General features: G+C 36.2%; 1 protein-coding gene across 3 annotated transcripts; it reads left to right on the plus strand.

Annotated features, from left to right (window-relative positions):
- Window positions 1–130: 130 nt before the first annotated feature.
- On the plus strand, window positions 131–20,593 carry FBXO8 (F-box protein 8). 3 transcript variants are annotated; one of them, XM_058024077.1, is made up of 6 exons: window positions 131–169; window positions 1,947–2,283; window positions 4,436–4,562; window positions 11,336–11,454; window positions 12,906–13,102; window positions 13,847–20,593. In XM_058024077.1, exons 2-6 carry the CDS (start codon window positions 1,955–1,957, stop codon window positions 14,032–14,034), a joined length of 960 nt encoding a protein of 319 aa, XP_057880060.1. In that variant the 5' UTR covers window positions 131–169; window positions 1,947–1,954; the 3' UTR covers window positions 14,035–20,593. The 3 variants fall into 3 exon arrangements, with proteins under 3 accessions (XP_057880060.1, XP_057880059.1, XP_057880061.1); XM_058024076.1 differs by having other exon boundaries at window positions 133–169; window positions 1,944–2,283; XM_058024078.1 differs by lacking the exon at window positions 131–169 and adding an exon at window positions 447–681.
- The last annotated feature ends 770 nt before the right edge of the window (window positions 20,594–21,363 follow it).

Raw genomic sequence — 21,363 nt, forward strand, 5'->3', positions numbered from 1 at the left:
AGGAGTCGGGGCGGCGGCGGCGGGCTCGGCCTCCCTGCCGAGGCTCCTTCCCTGGGCCTGTCCGCCCGTCCCCGCCGCCAGGCCCGCGCAGCCCCTCCCGCCCGGCGCGGCCCTCGCACGCAGGCGGGCCGGGCTCGTCGCGGCGGCGGTTGCAGCGGAGCTGGCACAGGTAGGCCCCGCGGGGGCCCCTCCGCGGCGCGGACGGACGGGCGGCGCGGCCAATCGGCGGCCGGGGCTCCGGGAGCGGCCCAATGGGGCCGGGGGGCGGCACCCGCCGCGCAGCGATCGCCGGTGCCCCGGGAGCGGGGCGGCCGGGCCGGGTCCCTGTGCCGCGCTGCCGGGGGACGAGCGGCTTGGGCGGCGGCTCGGCTGCGGAGCTTCTCGGGGCGCGGTGCGGCCTTGGGCGGCTTCGGGCCTCGGCTCCCCGGGGCGGCTCTGGGCCTGCGGGACGGGCTGTGCCTCCCCCCGCCAGCCTGGTGGCCCGCAGTGGGGATTGAAGGGTTTTCACGTTCCGGGGGGGACCAGCAGGCCTCGGTTGCAATGCAGCTGCTATGAACGAAGCTTCAGTTTCGACAGGCTTACGTTCGAAGGAAGGAACGTTTTCCTTTTGGGATAATCGTGGCTGCAAATCAGCAGCTGTAGGGCTCAGTTACTATAAAGTGGAGAGTGTTTATATCTAGAGTGCGTGTTGTTTTTTATTGAATAAAATAGAATCCAGTCCTAATGCAGCATTAATCTAGATTACGTTTAGCATCCTGTCATGCTTGTCAGCACTGCAAAAGAATTGATTATGCAGTAAGTAGCAAAGTAACATGAGGAAGCAACAATTAGAATTTAAATCAGACTTTGAGAGATAGCAGACAGAGCAAGAGAAGATCAGCGATTTATAAACAAGCTCGATGTTATTTTTACTGTGGTAGCTACTCCAGCCAAGCTATCAAGAGTTTTCAATTAAGATTACATTATTAGACGTTTGAAAACATGCATTTGAGTGGTATACTGAGTCTGAAGATTGAAAATATAGGTTCAAAATAATTTTAAAATATAGTCTTTGACGTCGTTACTTAAAAGGCTTCATAACAATGGGTTTGCTCATCTTTTATTATGAAACCATTCATCCTGGATTATTACAGAGCTGAAAGTAATTACGTGATTGGGAAAATTATATGTGTTCTAACAAATGGCGTATGAGCTGCTGAATAGCTACACAAATAGCAGAGCTTGTGATTTTCAGCAGCTGGTCCTAGACTGGTTTGAATTCTGTCTCATTTTGTTTCTTCTGTGAAATTTCTTCAGTTTGTCCTTAAAACCAAATATGTTTTTAATTTTTTTTTTTTTTACATTACAAAAAGGCTTTTTATGCTATTTCTGCAGTGATATTCTCTGTATAAGTATGTGAGTATCTTATGATCAAGGCTTTATGTTATGCTACTAGGTATGAAAGCTTGGAAAGATACTTTTTCTCTTGTTTCTGAGGACTCAAAATCCTTACTGCATTGCCACTGAAGTTATTAAACTTTGTTTCAGTGTCAGCCACTGTGTTATCCAATCATTGACTCTAAAGAGTCCTTCATTGACTCTAAATAAGGTCTTTTTGTGAAATTTTGAAGAAAGTCTGAAGAAGTCCAAAGGTTTTGAAGCCTAAGGTTTCTTAACTTGCATACAATATAGATAATATTTGGTACTCTTTGAAGAAGCTTATTGTTAATTTTGTAGCTCTTCGATCATGGAAAATTTTGAAAAAATTCTAGGTTTTTTTAATAGGTTTAGTTTTCAGTATTTTTTCAATTGCCCTATGAAGACTGATTACCTGGTCAACATAACTTTGCCAGAACTCACTTTCTACCTATTCAGATCAGTCCTAACATTTTACTTACGTGCTGAGCCTGTCTTACAAATGTTTACAAATAGCTGTTAATATCTAATTTGGATTTTATGTCCAGCAGGCTCGCAGATGGGTCAGGGACTCTGGAGAATTGCTAGAAACCAGCAATTGCAGCAGCAAGGATACAGTGGACCAGGCTATCTGAGCAGAGAGCATGGTAGGAGGATACCTGCTAACAACGTTTCCAATTCGAGCCACCGCAAACAAGCTCAAGGAGGCATTGACATCTACCACCTGCTGAAGACAAGAAAATCTAAAGAACAAGAAGGATTCATTAACCTGGAAATGTTGCCACCAGAGCTCAGTTTTACCATTTTGTCATACCTGAATGCAACTGATCTCTGTCTAGCATCGTGTGTCTGGCAGGATCTTGCTAATGATGAGCTCCTCTGGCAAGGGTAAGCATGAAAAAAGAAATATCACCTGGGCATAGTAAAAAGTATTAGATTTTAAATTTGCTTCAGTATGTGTTTCTAACCTAGCAAAGGTTTCCTAAGTTAAATGAGATTTATAAAGAGGAAACACATATCATTTAAAAATGTGTTATTCTGGATTTCTAATTAGCATGGGGTATTACTGGACATTGCTTCATACATAAGCATGCTTGGCACAAGTGTACACGTGTATTATTAAACACCTGGTGTTTGAGATAGCATCACAGGGACTTGTCTTCACTTTTGTATTATCTCAAAGCACATCTCAGGTGTTTGTATCATTACTTCTCTGAACTTTGAACAGTTGTCTAGCTTAAGCAAGCAAGCATATTCAGCCAAACTTCCAAAGGAAGAGAAGTGAGAACTCATCTGCTACACTTGACACAAATTAGGTATCTTTGTTGGAAGATGGCTGTGGAGGGAGGAAAGAAAAGGTTGTTTTTTTCTCAAGTGAAATTTCTGCAGCCTAACACTTGAAACGCGTTTATGTATAACATATGCAGAATTTGTATGTCTGGGAAATAAATAAAGGAACATTTTTAAGATAAAATAGTGTAATATCAAAGTGTAATTAACATATTCTTTGGTATTTTATGTTTTACAACACTAGGAAACGCTCATGAAATCATACTAATCTTTAGAGCAGACGGTCAGCAGAACTTGTAGCTTCTTTCACAACATTTTCTTCTCCCTTAACTGACAATATTACTACTGTAGCAGTTGGGTTGCTGTTCAGGTTGTTTATTTACCTTTCATTATGCTCTACATCTCTTCCTCCCCTCGTCTGTTTCCTTGCCCGGCTGCATTTGAATTTAAGCAGTTTCCCTTCCTATCATGCGTTTGAACCTAGCAAAGGATAATGCAGCATAACTTCTTAGTCACAATTCTGCTGTTGGGGACTGTTCTATTGACAGGAACAGGAATTCTAGTGAAGGATACCAGTAAGCTTCTAAGTTTGTCAATATGCATTGTACTGTGCTCAGTTCTTGGTCTCAAACCCAACCTAAATAGAAATAAATCCCCTAGACCAAAGCCTGTAGTAGAGCTTCTTAATTACATGCAGTATATATTCTTAACAAGTGGGGTGGAGATACATATTTTCCTTGAAGTTCGTTCTGGGAAACAGTTCAACCATTTTTTGTGCAGTCTTTCCAAATAATACTCACATTTATACCACATTTCTTTTGGTAATGAAAATGCATCCTGATTTAGCAATAGATAAAAATCTCAATTTGCATAATCTCTGTAAAAATCTCCACTATTCCACACATATAAGGGTGTGTTTAAGCTTTGGCAAGTACTGTGGTCGCAGTTCCTAACTCAGTCCAAGTAAGACCCAGGTTCCAGAATTGAAAACAGAATCTTTGCTATATCTCCAGTGACTACCTGCTGGGTCCTAAACATGGTTCCTAATTAGTTACTGGGTAGGTGTGTTGAAGCAGAACTACCAGTTCAATAAGGAATCTAATGTGGAAAAGGAATCGCCGATGGTATCATCAAAGGAACTGAGATGAGGGACAGAAACTGATGAGACTGATATGGAGTCAGGCTGAAATAAAAAGGAAAGAAGCTCAAAAGTTATAGAAGACAGAGAGGGATGGGACTAGATCTAGTTGTTAGGACTGGCCAGTTAGGACAAGAGGAAGAAGAGTTGGGTGAAGAAGGACAGATGGGGAAAGGGCCGAATTTTAAAGGCATAATTGTGTGCAGATACAGTGTCCAATTCACTGCACAACTGGGGCACAGGAAAAGAAACAGAATGTTTTAATCTGTCATAGTACCCCAGGAGAACAACTTGTCACTGTCCTCCAGTGTTCAGGTTCTAGGAGTGCCAGAGATCTCTGCTCTGTGGTTGTCATAATGATGCCACCTACTGGGATAGGTTTTGATGTTGCACCCAAATACACCAAAACCTCTGTGAGAAGAAAACATTAATCATATAATTGAAGATTTTAGAAAAACATGGCAAAATGACTTAATAACTGTTACAGTAACCTACTTCTAACTTTTCTTATAGCTCAAGTATTAGCTTTGCAGTGTTGGTTACATTTTGCTTTTGTAAAATCCATGAAATTTGGAAAGGATTTTTTATAATAGATTAATTCTATTTTCATAGGTTGTGCAAATCCACTTGGGGTCACTGTTCTATATACAATAAGAATCCGCCTCTAGGATTTTCTTTTAGAAAATTGTATATGCAGCTAGATGAGGGCAGTCTCACCTTTAATGCCAACCCTGATGAGGTAAGTGAACTGTTGCTGACAGTAATAAACAGTTACAATAATTGTGATTGCTTTTTTATAATTATATCCATCTAAAAACAAAGTTTTAATCAGTGTTTGTTTTACTGTAGGGGTGGTTAATGAGCAGTATCCTGGTCTTTTTTTTGAGTATTGTACCTGTGCACATCATTTACATGACTTGCCTGTTAAGTGGCCTGTACACTTCAGTGGATGCCAGAAATTCATAACCACATATTAACTTAGGAACAAGGCAGATATCCTAACTGAAGAGACAGAGGTGAATTGTAAGAGCATAACATTGAGCTTACATAAATAAAAATGTTAAAATGCAGAGCTTGAGTTTGGTTCACTTTAGACAAAGCAGGATGAGGTATAAAGTCTGATTACTTCTATTGCAATCACATTTTCTTGTAGGGGATTTTCACCTATTTCCACTCGAGCAAATCTTGAAGTATGAAAAAGATCTACTGCTGAACTATCCTGAAGATCAGTTTGATTTAGTTTCTGTAGGTGTTTATTGTGCACTATCTTTTCTTATAGAACAATATAAATTTGTCTTCAAAAAAAACACATCCCTTGTCAGACTGAAAGGTTTTCATTTATAAGTTCATGTAGCTAACTGGAAAAGTCAGTTTCTGCTTTCAGTCTGTCACCTTTCAAAGAAGAAAACAGTTTGAGAGTAGACAGCTTTTGCCTGGGAGATAGACAGTTAATGCCCAAGTGACAGAGAGAGTCTTTTGTGTATAAAACAAGACTCCTGCTTCATGTTTCCTAGGAAAAGAGTGTACACAGTACTGCACAAAAATGCTGTCAGCTTCCTGCATATAGTTACACACATACATGGAAGTGGTAATTGAATAAATCCCAAGTAGAAAAAGGATTGAGATATGAAAAGAAACACTTCTAGGAGCAAATTTCACTCAGCTGATATGATACAGAAAGTGTGAGCGTGTGATGGGGTAAAACAAGTAAAGCAGTTCTGTGAATCTTTGCAATAATGTAATTTCATTTAAGTTCTTGCTTTGTCTCATATTCTGCTTGATTAAGATACCATTACTTTTATCAGTCACAAATAGAGTATTTTGTAATTTTTCTGGTAGAACTCTGCCTTGAACTCTGATAAACAGCATCGAGACATCAGCGCCTGGCCACTTGAGTGATTAGTATTGTTTTTCTGCAGAATTTTCACAAATGTAATAAATGTGAAAGCTTTCTAAGTAGATGTAATATTTAGGCAACTTACATGTTTTCAGTAATACATCAAGTATATTGCTGGTAGCATTGTCTGTCCAAATTTTTCTTTGTATTACAATTTTTCCTTTAACTATCTCAGTTTATAATGTGCCATTATATTTCAACCTTATTTAAAGTAATCTTGGTATCTTTAAAGCATTTGGAGCCTTCAGAAAAGGCACTTAATAGAAGATTCATTATTTTTAAGGGCAATAAGATCTGCAAATTAGAGCTAACTTACAGCATACCTAAATTAGGTATTAACTTTATTTTGCTACTCTTGCTTCTTGTGGTTATATTTTACAATAGAAGTACAAATACTCTGCTTCAATGAGAGATGAGAACCTCAGGGTATCTCCTAAGGGCTCTGTTCCTCTCTCCCTGTGGAGCACCGTAGCCTGGTAGGAGTCATTCAGGGCCTGAGTTTCAGGAGAATTCACAAATACTGTTGCTTTAACTGTTTACAACTGTGATATTGGCAGAATTATTATTATTATTATAAGGACACTGTGACTGGAACGTATGAGATGACATTCCACTATTACAAATTGTGTCTCCGAATTTCCTGCCAAACTCTGCTTTACATTTGATAACAGACCTGATCAAATTACTATAAAAATAGGAATACTTACAGCCACAGGAGCAAGATTCTCCAAAGGACACCGCCCATGTCATGAAAATGGGTAACCAGGCTCCACAGCAACAGCTCCAGAGCTAGCGGTGGCTCACGGGGTAGGGAAGAGCATCTGCACACTTTGTGGTAGGATTCTCTGGTTAGCCATTGTTGTGTGCATGGTGTTGTGGTATCTGCTGTAATTTGACGTGTTGGTTGTGTGCATGAGCTTGCATAATTCATAGCAGGTGCTCACATTCTGCTAAAAGGATGTGCCTAAACACATGACATGTAATCTGAAAAAAAAAACCCTCCAGTGCATGTTTGGGTTGGGGTTTTTGTTTTGTTTTGGTTTTGTTGTTTTGGTTTGGGTTTAGGGGTTTTTTTTGTTGGTTGGGTGGTTTTGTTGGGTTTTTTTCATATGGCGCCACCATTGTAGACAAGATTTTGGAACCTGTTTTTTGTTGTTTCTTTGGAGAGAGGGGATAGTTTAGTGTTAGTATTAGCACTTGAATATAATAAATATGTTGTTTAATCTGCCTACCTGATTTCTGTAATATTTTATTTTAAAGAGTGTATGATGTTTGTGAAATGTTTCTCATGCAGTGCTCATTTCATCTCGTGTGCTTATAACTCAAAATTTGTGAGCAACCAGAAGTTATTTCCCATTGTTTTGTATCCAGTTTCTAACTGCCTACAAAATATTTAGTCAAGTTTATTACATGGATCAATGCTTTGTAGCTAAAATTGAAAATAAAGGTACAAACAAGAATCTTCTGGTCAGGAAAGAAGTTCTATTTTTTTTTTCATCCTTAATGGTTCTAACTGATCTATTTAATAGCATTTATTTTTATGGACCTTGTGGAATCTGTACTGTACCAAAACTCCCTGACTTTAGTGAGGTCAATATTTCCTTTGCATAGCATAATAATAAAGTACAGTAAGACAGTGCTTATACTAAACCTGTCTTTGCACTACTCTGATTGTCTCGTTCTGCAAGCTGCCCTTAGTTTTTGACAGGGAGGCCAGGTTTTTCTGACCTTTTCCTGGTTATAAATTGTTAGCCACTTGTGTAAAGCCACTTGTGTTAGTCACTTGTGTAAATCTTACCTGACTTTTAATTTTAGATAGTCTGTAGATGATGGATTGTTTACTGTGCTGTATTTCTAAGCAAAGTTTTGAAACTTACCCTATTTCATAGTGATCTACTAAGCAAGCCACTTTTGAGATGCCTTGATTTATCGGTCAGAAGAATAGTATGGGTACGTGTATGTTGTAGAGGAAAGAAAATCGTTTGTGTGATTTATAAAAAAAGTTTGAAAGCAACATTGAGCTGAAACCTTTTGATATTTCTACATTAAAATCAGAATGGTTTAATCTTGTAAATTATTAGTTATGGACTCTCTGTAACATGAAAAATATGTCCGCATACTATTTGCAATTTCTGCTATTCTGTTTGGCTCACTGAGACTGTGTTTTAAAGGCATACAGAGACACTGTTTCCAATGTATCTTACATATTGTGTCCACATTTGTTTTGATGTGGACCACCAAATGACTTGATTCCTAACTTAATAAAACAGTCATGAAAATTTGTATTATACAATATCTCATCAATACTCTGCATTGTTCCAGAAGATGCACCATTAGATATATTGAGAGAGTGTACTTCCCTAAAAAAATGGTAACAATGATACCATATGTGTCTAATTATTATTTATTAACAATGTTAGTGTTACCTAGAATCACCAGCAGAAGTTGGGACCCTACTATACTAGATACTGATTCCAAAATTTCTGTGCCGTTAACTTAAGCTATGTCTGGTTTGTTTTGTATGCATATCTAAACAGAGGTGCCAAAGGCAACTACAAAAGTTTTAATGTTGACTGCTGTACTGAAGTGCTCTGAAAGTACTCTTAGCAAAGAAGATAGTCAATGCAGAAATGGAATCAACACTTAAAAGGAAAAGTTTTCCATTTTAGAGATCCTGTATGGATATGAACAAATCCAAAGACTGTTGGAAACAGGTAGAAAACAAGCAAGGAGTATCAGTGGTCTAATAGAGTAGCTGGCAAAACAAGCATTGTGTGCAAGGAAAAGAAAAAACTGTAAAAAATAACATACTGAAATACAACAAGTGGCTTTTGTTGTTACTGTTTGTCTATATTTAAAGTTGCTGTTTGCATGTGTAATTTAAATCAACACTTCCATGCATTAATATTTTATCCAGAGCTGTCTGAAATTCAGAGATAACATGCCTGCCACAGAGGCAAGGTTTAAGGCATCTTTCCTAATTCTCTAATGCTAAGAATATTACAGCCCTCTGAATTAGAATTTAAAAAAATAGTGTATGTGCTCATTCTGCATGTTTCCCAAGTGTTAAGGCCTCTTCAGAGCTGATAGATCGTAGGCACAGAGTAGCCTGACTGCAGTCAAATGTTTCCTAAGAGAATCACCAGCTGACTGATCTTACCATAGGTTTTAATAGTGTGTAGGGCTACCTACTTCAGCTACTATATATGCCACAAGTGACCATTTTAGCTATCAAAAGTGATTTATTTGAAGCAAGGGTTCTGAGAGGTTTTCAAGGTAGTATTTGCGGTGTTATGGAAAACAGATTCTATGACATGCTTGTAAATCTTGTAAATAAATTTCATTTGCTGTGAGACAAAATTTAAAAACTTAAGAGAAATCAGGCTTCTACTGTTGCAAACAGTATTTTTGATAGCTTAGGATGAAATGAAAAGCAACTAAAAACCATGGCATGGGGTGAACCGTATTTTATTTAAACCCTGTTTACCTGTGAATGAGCTGACAAAAGTACATTCACAGGGAAAGATAGTGTCAAGCATTATGCGTGGTAAGGGAGAAAGGAATTAGAGAATAATAATGCAAAAACTTTGTAGCTTGTCAGATGGTGATCCTACATTGAGCTGCAAGTTAGTGCATGAGAAAGAAACTGCAGCATTTACTGTCACAGAGAAACTATCTTAAAGAGGGTGTTATTGTCATCCTGCCTCTGCTATGTCATGCTAGGTGTTTGCTGGATTGTTGCAGAAGTGTTTATTAATTGCAGCAGGAATGCTATTCAAGACTTCCCCACCAGGCTTCAGTTTGTACTATCTTAAGCTAATACTTCTTATTGAAGCAAACACATAAATCTCATTAACTTGAGATAAATGTAAAGGAGATATTCTGCTGCTCATCTTACATAAATTCCCAAAATCCTTGTTATCTTCCATTTTTAATTTCTTATTTAGCTATGACTCAAGAAAGTACTTAACATGTTGTCCATCCGTATTATGAACAACCTTCAATATGAGCTAATTCGGACTGAAATGCAAGATGATAGAGCAATACAAGTTACATTGTCATCCTAAATATAGATTTTTCGTAAAATTGGGGCATAACACTGCTAGCTTTTTTGGTTTGTCTATCTAAAAACCTTTCTGTTTTTATTTATTTTTATAAACCATCATTTAAACAAAATAAATGTATCTTGATTAACTGCTTTTTTCTATGAATCTATAAGCAAAAACTGTGGACTGGTAAAAATAGCTAGTTAATACTCCACATGTTTTTTGGCTTTTAATTTGTATGCTTAAACATATATTGTAACTATTTTCCTACTTTATGCAACTAAGATTTTGCTTTACTAAGACACTTCACAAAATGTTCCAAACCTGCACTCAGCCCTTTATTTCTTTTTCACACAAAATTCAAGAGCACTGGGAAGTTTAGTTTATACACACTGAATGATAGGTTGCCCCTACATCTTTGTAGCTGTAATGTAAACTTAAATGGCAGACTTAAAAAATATTGTTATAGTTTGATATCAGAAAATTTATGAAAAAATATTTCAGACATATTTTAAAGGTGATTTAGGTTGTGGCCTTGGTACATTATTTTATGCAGAAATGCACTGTCCTACTCATTTTACATTTCATCCTTATGCTGTAGTCAAGATCTATTGTACTTAAGTATTGCAACACTTCTTGGTAAAAATTGCTGAGAACTGCTCCCAGCCCCTGCCAAATTGAATCAGAAGAACTTGGTTAGTTGTTCTCAGGTTTAGATTGTTGCTGTTGGAAAGTGTGAACATTTTTTAAATCCATTAGTTGGGTTTTGATTTCTGTGGTTGTAAGGAAAATAGTGTTATGCTTTGGGATATTTCAATGACCAGAGAGAATCCAGAATATCACTGAAATACTTTAAATTTGCCATATTTAATCTATTAGAAATGTGTGTTTGGTAAAAGTGTAAAATTCTGGAAATCATGACTATAAATTATATGCAATTCTGTATTTTTAAACTATTTTTATGTTAGGCATAGTGTTCTTATTTATGTGTATGCATATTTATATATGTTGATACTTACCTATGCTTTGAAATCAGCGTGCTTGTGTTTATTTGCATTATTACACATTTAAACAAATGCATTTAATGCATCTATTTGAATGTGGTACATTGTATACATGTGAGAACATTACTGTTTTAATGAAAGACCTTGAAGACTAAACACATTATGGCTAAGATTTTCTTATTTGCAAAAGTTATGAAATTAACAGTTATGGTCCTTACAACATTTTAAATACTATTACAATAGTATGAAAAGCAAAATACTGATATACACTGTAAAGAAATTATTCAAGAACCATCATGCTCATTATGGGGTTCATAATTTAAAATTTTCTACTATGACTGTACGTAAAATCTCAACCATAACATTAAATTGTCTCTTGGCATTTGATTTATAATTTTAGAGTGTATTCTGCATGTTGAAATGTGATTTAGAGGAGGACGAACCATTCTGAAAAACAAACCAGTTAATTCGTAGGATTACAGTCCTACATTGTGAAGTACAATACTTGTTCCTAAATACATTATGAAGATTAAACATATTTATATGTACCTGTATTTTATCTCAGGGTGTCAACTACTTTATGTCCAAAGGCATACTAGATGATTCGCCGAAAGAAATAGCTAAGTTTATTTTTTGCACAAGAACACTGAATTGGAAGAAGCTGAGAATCTACCTTGATGAAAGGTAATTAAAATGTCTCTTAAAGCATTTTCTATTAATTTTCAATGTTCAGCCCCATTTAACAATATTTTGAATGTAGAGATGCCACTTCAGTGATGTAAAAAGGCAAAACAATGCAGCTAGGTAATCGTTCTTCTAAATCTGAACAGTCATTCTGTTCAAGTATTTATGTTACTGTAGGACTTATTAAGAATCCTCAAAAATATCACCTGTAAATGATAAATGTCACATCCTCACAAAATCTTACATAGATATTTTGCTGCTTTTTTTGACTTGATGGGTTTTTTTCCCCTTTCTTGTGGATCTTATTCAGAAAAAGTAATTATCACTTTACAAAGGGATGATGGCTTTTTAACTAATGTTGAATCATCTAACCGTTATTTGGTTGTCTGAGATTTCTTGATTGGAAGTTGCACACACCTCCTGACAGGGAAGGGAGCAGCCTCTTGGAGACATCAGGAGCTGCAGAAGGGAGCTCTGTCCCTGCCTGGTGTTCTGTCTCCACAGTGCTTTCTCATGCCATCAGCTTGGGGGAGGGCAGTATCATGGAGGAGAATAGTTACTGCACCTGAATAGGAAGAACAGAGGGCCAACAGCACTTCAACAGGAATTCTCTCCTGCTTCTCATCCTCTTCAGCCTGTGCTACTAAAGGAATAAAAAGAGTCTGTAATGTTATCACCACTGGCAGTCCTGTGCAGTAAAACTTGAGATTTATAAATCTCCTAGACGATAATAAAAATACAAACCATTTAATGGATGAGATTGCAAGTTAATGTTAGTGACTCCTACTGCCATTTATCTTCCCTTCATAAACAGAGTATGATCAGACACTAAAAATAAAAACTACTTTTTAAAATGTTGAAACTCACAAGCAGAGTAAAAATCAGGTTAAACATAGGAAAATGTTCTTAGGTTCACTTCAAATTTGCTTCCAAATTTTTTTCTACTGTCTTTTTTGCATCTGACAATATAGGTGTGGTCTGAATCTTTTATGTGTGTTTGTGTTCAGTGCAAAGTACTTGAGGACATCACATTCTGGTGGACGTCCATGAGCAAATTTTGCCTAGCTGAAGCCTGGTTTTAACAAGACAGTCCTGTAACAGCTTCTACTTAGACATCAAAATGTGTGGCATGCATCAATCTATTCCCTTTACTGTCTTTTTAATGGTTTTGTCACAGATTAAAGGAATCAAAGCCTCTGTGTAGACCTTGATTGAATATATATACAAACTTTGAGTTCTTATTTGTGTATGTTTTTATAGTATTTGGCCACAAATAGACGAAGAATGTGTGTTTATATTATCTTTGTGCTGTTAGTGATAATTTTGCCTTTTAGCAAAACAAAAGCTCATACTATTCTAAAGCTTTAATTTTTATTTTTAACATCTACACATTTTCATATTTAAATAGTTAAAAGAAACCTTTCTAATGATATGGGGTTTTGTTGTTCCAGGAGAGATGTTTTGGATGACCTTGTGACGCTGCACAACTTCAGAAATCAGTTCTTGCCAAATGCACTGAGAGAGTTCTTCAGACACATTCATGCTCCTGAGGAGCGTGGGGAGTACCTTGAAACTCTCATAACAAAGTTCTCTCACAGATTCTGTGCTTGTAATCCTGATTTGATGAGAGAGCTTGGCCTTAGCCCTGGTAAGCAAAAATGAGCCGTGGATCAGTCTTTATACTTCTGGATGATGCTACTGTTTCTGACAGCTTAAATGTTGGCACCTAAACGTGTATATCTGAAAGTACAAAATTGAAAAATTTTGTTGAAAATTTTGTTCATTTAAAAAAAAAAAACCAAAAAACATAGAGATTCTTTTAGCTGATTAGTTTGGCTTATTTCCATGGTATCTTTCTTCCATTTTTGTATGTTCTTTGAGCTTTTTTTCTTTTCTGAAGTTCCTCTTGCAGAGTTTTACACACTTAACGCTTTACCTTGTGGATAGTCTCACAGAAATGAAAGGGAATATTGGGCCACATACAAGCTAACAAGTATTTCTAATTGGTTGGAGGAGGCAGTTTTTAGCAGTGGAACTGCTTACATATTTAAAAGATAAGCTTTTCCAGGATGTTGGCTTTAGTTGATTCAAACTTCAGGAATCAGTTTAAATGAAAATGTATAAAGCCCTTAGTGGCTTTTGGATTATGTAGAAATATTAAGAGATTTGTAAATTCTCATTTGGCAGTGTGCTGACATTATCACTTTGAAAGTTGCCATATTAAATTTTATTTCTATGGATACCCTTCTGAGTAGTTGTACATATATGTGTGTGTATATGTGTATAAAGTTATGAACCTAGATGACAAAGATCATAAGGTTCTTAGGGAGAAATACTTTTAATGATCCCAGTTTCTTTTTTAAACTTTTTTTATTTATTCTCTCTTGTCTAGATGCAGTTTATGTACTGTGTTACTCTTTGATTCTCCTTTCGATTGATCTAACAAGCCCTCACGTGAAGAACAAAATGTCAAAGAGGGAATTCATCCGAAACACACGGCGAGCTGCACAGAATATTAGTGAAGATTTTGTAGGGCACCTTTATGACAACATCTACCTTATTGGCCACGTGGCTGCCTAAAAGCACAATTTGCTAGCACTTAAAATTTGTAATTTTCAGAAACTACATCAATTCAAGATATTAATTATTTTGTAGAGATGGGGGTTATTTTAGTGCTGGTCATTCTAACCTCTGTATGCAATCAAAGTTTGTGTGTGTAAGTGTGTGTATGTGTAAACTACCTTTTCTATCTATTAACTGTGGGAACAGAACGACCTTTTTTCATAATTTTTTTTAGTTTTGCACAAAACAATGCCATTAGTCTGACACAGCCATTTATGAATGTTAAACTGACATTACAGTCTAAGCTGAAAAAGTGGTGAATTTGTGCATTAGATCTGCTTGAAACTTTAATAAGTTCATTCTTTTTAGAATACCATGTAATGTGTATATATTTAACTAAAGAGATTTATAATCATAATTATTTTATTGTAAAGTATTTTAACTAAAATTTCTCCTTTTATCTCTTAAATTAGTGTTTGACTTTTCGTTTGCATTTTTTTACAATGCTAACTACCTCAGATACCTAAGTTAGAGGAACATTGATCTGAATACTACAATAAAGTTTATTCTAGGAGATGATAGAACACTTCTAAAATATTGAAGCTGATGTTCTATACTATAGTTATTAACTTGAATTAGCATGTTGCCAATCTGCTATTCACTCAGTTTTAAAGATTACAGGCTCTATTTTAGATGAACCCTGATGCCATAAAGGGTTATCCAGGGGAAATCATGCAGTGTACAGAGAGGTTTACATCGTTTTACATACACAACTTATTTTGCAGATACTGGTTTTTGGGAAACAGGACAACTACAATCACCTGTTCAGCACAGTAGGCAAGAAAATCTGAACAGGGAAAGTGGTAGGAGTGAGTAATATGCTGCTGCTTTCAACGAGTTCCCTCAGTCTAGAAGTGTCAATGATGGAAATGCCTTGGCAAATGTATACCAGATGACTTGTTACTAAAGCTGTTAAAAACTGACAGTGCAAGATTAGAGCAGTGACTGTGCAGGATTGGAGAACTGTTTCAGAGTCAGATGCTGAATTACTTTCTAAGTTGGTCATGTAGCTAGATTTTAAACAGCTCTAAATTTGTGGAAAAACTTCAAAAATTACTTGGTCGGGTTGTGTCTTGACGTTTCCTGAAGTGTGGAGGATATTAGCAGTGGAACTGCTGTGCTTGTGCAGAAGTTGACTAAGGATTTGCCTAGGTTTTGTTCAGACAACTCTAGGAACAGTTGATACAACATGTAGTTGAAGAGCTGTTCCTGATTATGTTTGTTTACATAATATTCAGCTATCAGTAGTGTCTGGATACATCATGGTAGCAAGTATATTTCTTTTTCTCTACTGTACCATGAGGTGATGTGGGAAGGTATTCTTAATCTGTAAAACAGAACTAATCTGAGTTTTTTACATGGAAAGCCTATTGCAAAGCCAGGAATTTCATTCAGGAATGACCCCTCACAGCCATGCCCTTTTCCTATGCTGCTGCTTTCTGTTTAGCACCTAGGGAGTGTTACCTTTGTTTTAGATATGAGAAGGACAGTCCATACAAGGGCTACATAAATTATGGGAAGAAAAAGATGTAGCTATTACTATTTCAAGTGTTTATAGCTCTGCTCCACTAACCAAAATGCATGCAAAAAAAGTACTTTTTTTATTGCACTACCTTTTATCAAGTGTAAATGCCACTGCATTTATGTAGCATACACAGCCAAAGCCAGGAGCCAGCAATATTGTGGCCGTGTTCCAGACAGGTTTACAGTATCACCTGCCTTCTTCAGGATAACTACTCCTCACCCAGTGTTATGTCATGTATTGCAGAAAGTCCAAGGATGCGTTCTGCAGTGGTCAATTAATCTCAAACACAAATTAAGAGTGTATGGTACAGCGGGGAGCTTTGTTTAAGGCACAGATGTCTGCTGCTATACTACAGGAAAAAAAATTGAAAGCTTTTAATGTAATTTGTAAGACCAGTTATAAAGGACAAGTGTCTCTGGGCTCTTTAAAGTGATTTGAAGTGGAGACAGCAGAATATAGTTTCCTAAGAAACACTCCTCAAAGTTTACACATTTTAAAAGAAGAATTCAGTGAATTTTGAAATTGGAACTTTTCTTGTTAGAAAATATTTTCTTCTCAAACCACAAATGCAGAGCGAGGTTTAATTCTCTTCTGGCATAGGGTGACATTAGTGATACGGGTTTTGATTTTGCACTAGTAAGAAAGTATGAATTGTTAGTCTGGATTTCTCCTAATTTCCCGTTACCCTGATACAGTACAAAACCTTCAGGCAGGCAGAACATGTTTTTTCTGGAATAGATGAGTACATGTATTAGCAAGGTCTAGAAAACTTCTAGGCCAGTGTAGAAGCCAAGAACATAAATTAGAAACAGAATGATACAATTCAAGTTTCCATAAGACAAGGCTGGGGCAAAAGAAAACAAAACCCTAATGACATGCAGATAACAGCATCTGATCTTCACAACAGGATTTTGAGCAGTGTTAGAGGATTAGCACCCAATTCATGCTCTACATTATGTTACTAACTCAGAGTGGAACAGAAAACAGCAAACACAACTTGCCAAGTGTGAATTCCCTCAGAGTCAATCACCAAGTAACTAATTAATACAGACATTTCTGCAGTCATTTTTCTTTCAGCAGTTTGAGTCTAACTCTAAAGTGGCTGAGAAGTAATTTTTTGCATTTTAGCAATCTAGACTTTACATGAAGTTAAACAATTTTCTGTCTTAAAAGGAGAGAAAAAAATCTTAATCAAGTGTAACAGTACTCTTAAAAAGTGAAAAAATTGTCTTGGTTGTCCTCCAAAAACTCTTTAAAAAACAAAGTATTATGCAGTGTTTTCTTCAATGCACTTGGTGTCTCCGTGCACATTTTAAAATAATGATACTTCATTGATCCATGTGTCACTAAATGATGCAATGTGGATATAGCTCCTTGATCAAGCACTTCAGAAGACTTAGGCAGAGGATCTCAAGCTGAATTATGTGAGCATGATCATGCTTATAACTGTGAAGTGTTTCCCAAGCTATTGTGATTCCACCACTGCATGTCCTTTGAACTTTGGCCATGTGGTGTTGCCTTAACTCTTAACTGTATGCACTGTACACAGCACTGAAGGAAGAAGTGAGCCTGCAGCCCATCCCTCTGCAAACACTCACTGTTCTGTCCTAGAAGACACTAGAATTTTTCTTAATGGCCATTTCTGTAAGTTTGGTAACTTCAGTATACACAGATGTGACAGATGGAAAATTTTCTGTTTGTGTTGGGAAAATGAGTGTACCTGTGTCCATGTAAAGTGTCACACAAATGCAGCTCATGTTTGCTTTTATTATAAAGTCTGAGGCTCTGATTGCATTTATTCAAGGAATATGGCATATATTAGATATTCACATAGCTTAGCTATACACAGCATCTGATATTATCTGTTTTCTCAGACTCTATTTCTGTCTAAAATACCTTCCATTCAAACTCTAAACAACACATTTATACAGCTTTGGCTTTCTAAAATAAATCAAAGCTGCTGCAACATAAATCAACCCAAACAAATACAAGTTTGAGATGTGTTTGTCGATTTTGAAGTAAGTGAGAAATTTGCATTCAGGAAAAAAATTCAATTTGTTCTCTTTAACCTTTCCCTTTCACTCCCCACATTGGAAAAAGAAAAAATGTAAACAGTTTCAAAATACAGCTTTAAGAAAATAAACTGACTAGCTGGGCAAATAAGTTATTATTTCTTCAGTATTCTGCAGTTTATTAATGTTCTTAAACAAGTTTATCAACGAGGAATTGCTCTTTTTCAAAGTGGTAATACTTTTGTTCTCTGTGTAAGGATGTCATTGTGCAATCTGATACTGTTTATAGCTCTGTTTTTAGAAAACAGGTATTATTTTAAGCACTTAAACAAAATTGAGTTGTACCTCCTTGATCATGTTAAAATGTCAAAATTGTAATAAGTATTTGGGAAAGTCAGATTTACTTGCCCTCTATTGAATTAGGATTTTTTTTTCCTTTTGAAATATTTCATGGGTGTATTAAAACTAATAAACATTGAGGCTGAGGACTTGTTCTCTGCCATTGCAAAATCTCCCACTCTAAGCTCAAAAGCAGTGTTAAAGTAGGCAAAGAACAGATTCCTGTGTCTCACATCAGCATGTTATGGTTTTATTTTGCCTTGAAAGAGAAATACAAGTTTTTATAATCCGCATTTAATAGTGATTTTAGTAAGATAAATTTTATGTGATAATCTAATACTATTTATGAGATGTTTAAAGTTCAGACTTGCCATGTGCAATTAAATCATAATCAAATAGATAGGAGTATTTACAGAAGTGTGTCTATAAAAAACCTAAAAGTGATCACATTGCTTCTTTATCACCTCAGTGTTTTTTACTAATATTAATGTTAATAAATTTGCAGTTTTCCTTTCTTATTCATATAAATATGCTTAGAGAAAATATTTAAACTGAATACTTCCATTTCCTATGTGAAATTCACTTGCAAAAACAAACTTTCTGTACTTAAAATATTAGAAAAGCAAAAAAACTTCAATTCATTGAAAGAAAAAAGAGGCTCTTAATTTTCAGTTGTGTGGTTTACTCATAGACCGTAATAGAGAAAACAAGCAAAAGGCACTTTTCTGATTCTCAGTAATCAAAAAAAAATGCATTTTTTAAGCTTAAGAATAGTCTATGTGTACCTAACAGAAATCAAACATGTTTTTGTGAAAGCAGTATGGTCAGGATACCAGTTCTTTTCAGAGAGAGTATTCATTTGTAAAAGTTAGCTTTCTTCTTGGCAGTGTTGGAGTGGAATGTTGGATTTAATTTAAAATGATTAATGAGATTTTGTCAGACTCCTGCCTTTACCACCACTGCAGTTTGTCAGCACAACAACCTGGGAAGCCAGGACGCCACTCTGTCGCCCAAAACTGCTTTCCAGGAAAAAATAAACCCCAGTAACTAGTGCCAGGTACGTGTCGATGGTATTGTCTTTCAGCTGCTGAAAGTTTAAGCTGGGGCATTTACACATTCTGAGGAAGTGAACCTCATTTGTTATTTCAATAGTCTGTTTTTGACAGTGGATACCAGTGTGAACTTAAATTTTTAGAGCAGGCATAGCCATTTTTTTAACCTTGTGGAAAATCCTATAATCCATGCAGAAGAGAAAGACTTTAAAAGGGAAAAATATGTATCAAAGCTTATTTAGTGAAGTTTTTCTGGAGAAAGACCATCTGAATACTGTATTCTGTTAGGAGGAGCTCATCCTTTGAGCACTATGCATGCCAGTAGCCTGCTGAGTGGCAAGGAGTGTTCTGTTGGACTTGAGACAGATGCATCAGTGTGTGTGCCAAGAGCCAAAATCTGACAAGTTTGCAATACTTCTCATGTATGACCATAAAATAAGCAAATGAGTAATTCTTTTGAAATGTAAGGTTGATATTGAAAATTATTTACAATTTGTCTTCTTTGCTTTCCTTGTGGAAGTTCGTTCTGTTGGTCTACAGTTTGAGCATTGTGTTTTCTTACACATGAAATACTCAGAAAGATTATTTCAATTTCAAAAGCAGCCTTCCCCTTCTGAGAAAACATGCCTGCCTGTGCTGTGCAAGTCCTCCTGCAGTCTCATAGTGCTGTATCAAAAAACTGACCTTGAATTCACTCCTGCAGACCACTTTATACACCAGTTCTATCCATTAACTCAGCAGGCAAAAAATCCTGCAGGCATCACAGAGATGGAGGTGAAAAAGAGTTTGTACTGCTCTGCTGCACCAGGCAGGACCTACTCCTTTGAGGGGCATGATGGCACATGTTTTCTTTGCATTACTTTTATCTTAGCTTGTTTTCATATGTTAAAAAAATATTTTCACAACTGCAGTTTCCCTACCTTCATATCCAGAATTCAGGCTAATTGTCATAATTTCATGTAACACAACTGAACTGAAATATATTTTTATAACTGGAGAACTTCTTGAGTTTACTTGCCTTTTGCAGCATTAATCACCTGCTGATTAGTGACAAAACAAACAAGGAAATCACAGAAGTTCTTTACAAGTGCTAAAGAAATGCATCTCTCAGCGTGCTTCTTAGTAACAATCAAGATGCTGTATTTTTTCACATTAAATGTAACTTCTTGTTTCTATATTCCACTTAGGAATTTATATCAATAAAAGTATTTATTACTGTTCCACACTGTCTGAAGTCTGACAGTACCATTTCTGATTTGTACTAGCAAAAGCTGACCTTTTTGGGATTTTTTCCCATGGAATAGCAGAAAAAAATTAAATACTCAACATTCATCTATTACTGCAAAAATACAATAAGAAATCCTTGAATTTTTTTCCATGTAAATAAGATTTAGATATGTAATAAAATACAGAAGTCACGTGATAAGTAAAATCAGCTTTTGTTAAATCCTTTTTCAACTTTTTAAAAGTAAAATATTATCTCCTTTTCTTGGTGTTAAGTCTTCACAATGTGTGTAGTTCTGCATAACAGATACTGAAAATCACAGCACTTAAAGGGCTAATTTGAAGATCTAAATGGAACACAGACATTATTCTGGCTTCTTATGTAAGATAGATTTTATTTAAAATCATAAAGACTCTGAAGACTACTGAAAATTAAATTAGTGATATTTAATAATATTAAGTTAAATTGTCAGTCGTAAATCAAGATGTATAGCCTGAGTCTAAAGACTCAAATTAAACAAAAAAAAGCAAAGGAAATTTTCTCTGATAAGACTTTATTAAAGCTGAAATTTAGTTGGTTTTAATGTAGATTGAGACAGAAGTTTTGAAGAGGTGAGATTGGTGGTCTCTGTGAGAGGATACCGGGTCCCAGACATATTCATATCTCATCCTCCCTCTTTCCTGCAGTAACATAACAGCTTTTCTGCCTGCCCAACACATCTGTGCCCCTCCACAGCTGTCCACAGGGAACAGGAAAAGTCTTTCTTTGCAATCTATACCTCTTCCACCCAAATTAGTAAACAGCATGTAGTCTTGTTATTTTTAAAATATAAAGTGTTCTCTGTAATATCTTCACAGTGGTTAAATAACAGAGACAAGAGAAATTAGCAGTTAGGAGGTACTTTCAGTGAGTATCAGTATTTTCTAAGTACAGACAGTTCTATTATACAAAAGCAATAGAAAAGGAAGCCCATGTTGCAAAGTGGACAGTTTTATGTCAATAACTTCAATCCATTCCAAAACCATCCACTAATTCATTTTGTGCTAATTAATGATCTTTAGTCTGTTTTAGAAGTTGTTAACCACAAATTTGAACTAAGAAGAGTTTTACCCAGATAATACTTGGAGAAGCTTA

This window comes from Melospiza georgiana, chromosome 5 (genome assembly GCF_028018845.1).
Source record: "Melospiza georgiana isolate bMelGeo1 chromosome 5, bMelGeo1.pri, whole genome shotgun sequence".
Taxonomy (NCBI): Eukaryota; Metazoa; Chordata; class Aves; order Passeriformes; family Passerellidae; genus Melospiza; species Melospiza georgiana.

Excerpts from the sequence above, each read along its gene's own strand:
- FBXO8 (XM_058024077.1), top strand. The coding sequence starts at position 1,955 with ATGGGTCAGGGACTCTGGAGAATTGCTAGAAACCAGCAATTGCAGCAG. Across the intron at positions 4,563-11,335 it reads TTAATGCCAACCCTGATGAG|GGTGTCAACTACTTTATGTC; the intron begins GTAAGTGAACTG and ends ATTTTATCTCAG. Across the intron at positions 13,103-13,846 it reads AGAGCTTGGCCTTAGCCCTG|ATGCAGTTTATGTACTGTGT; the intron begins GTAAGCAAAAAT and ends TCTCTTGTCTAG.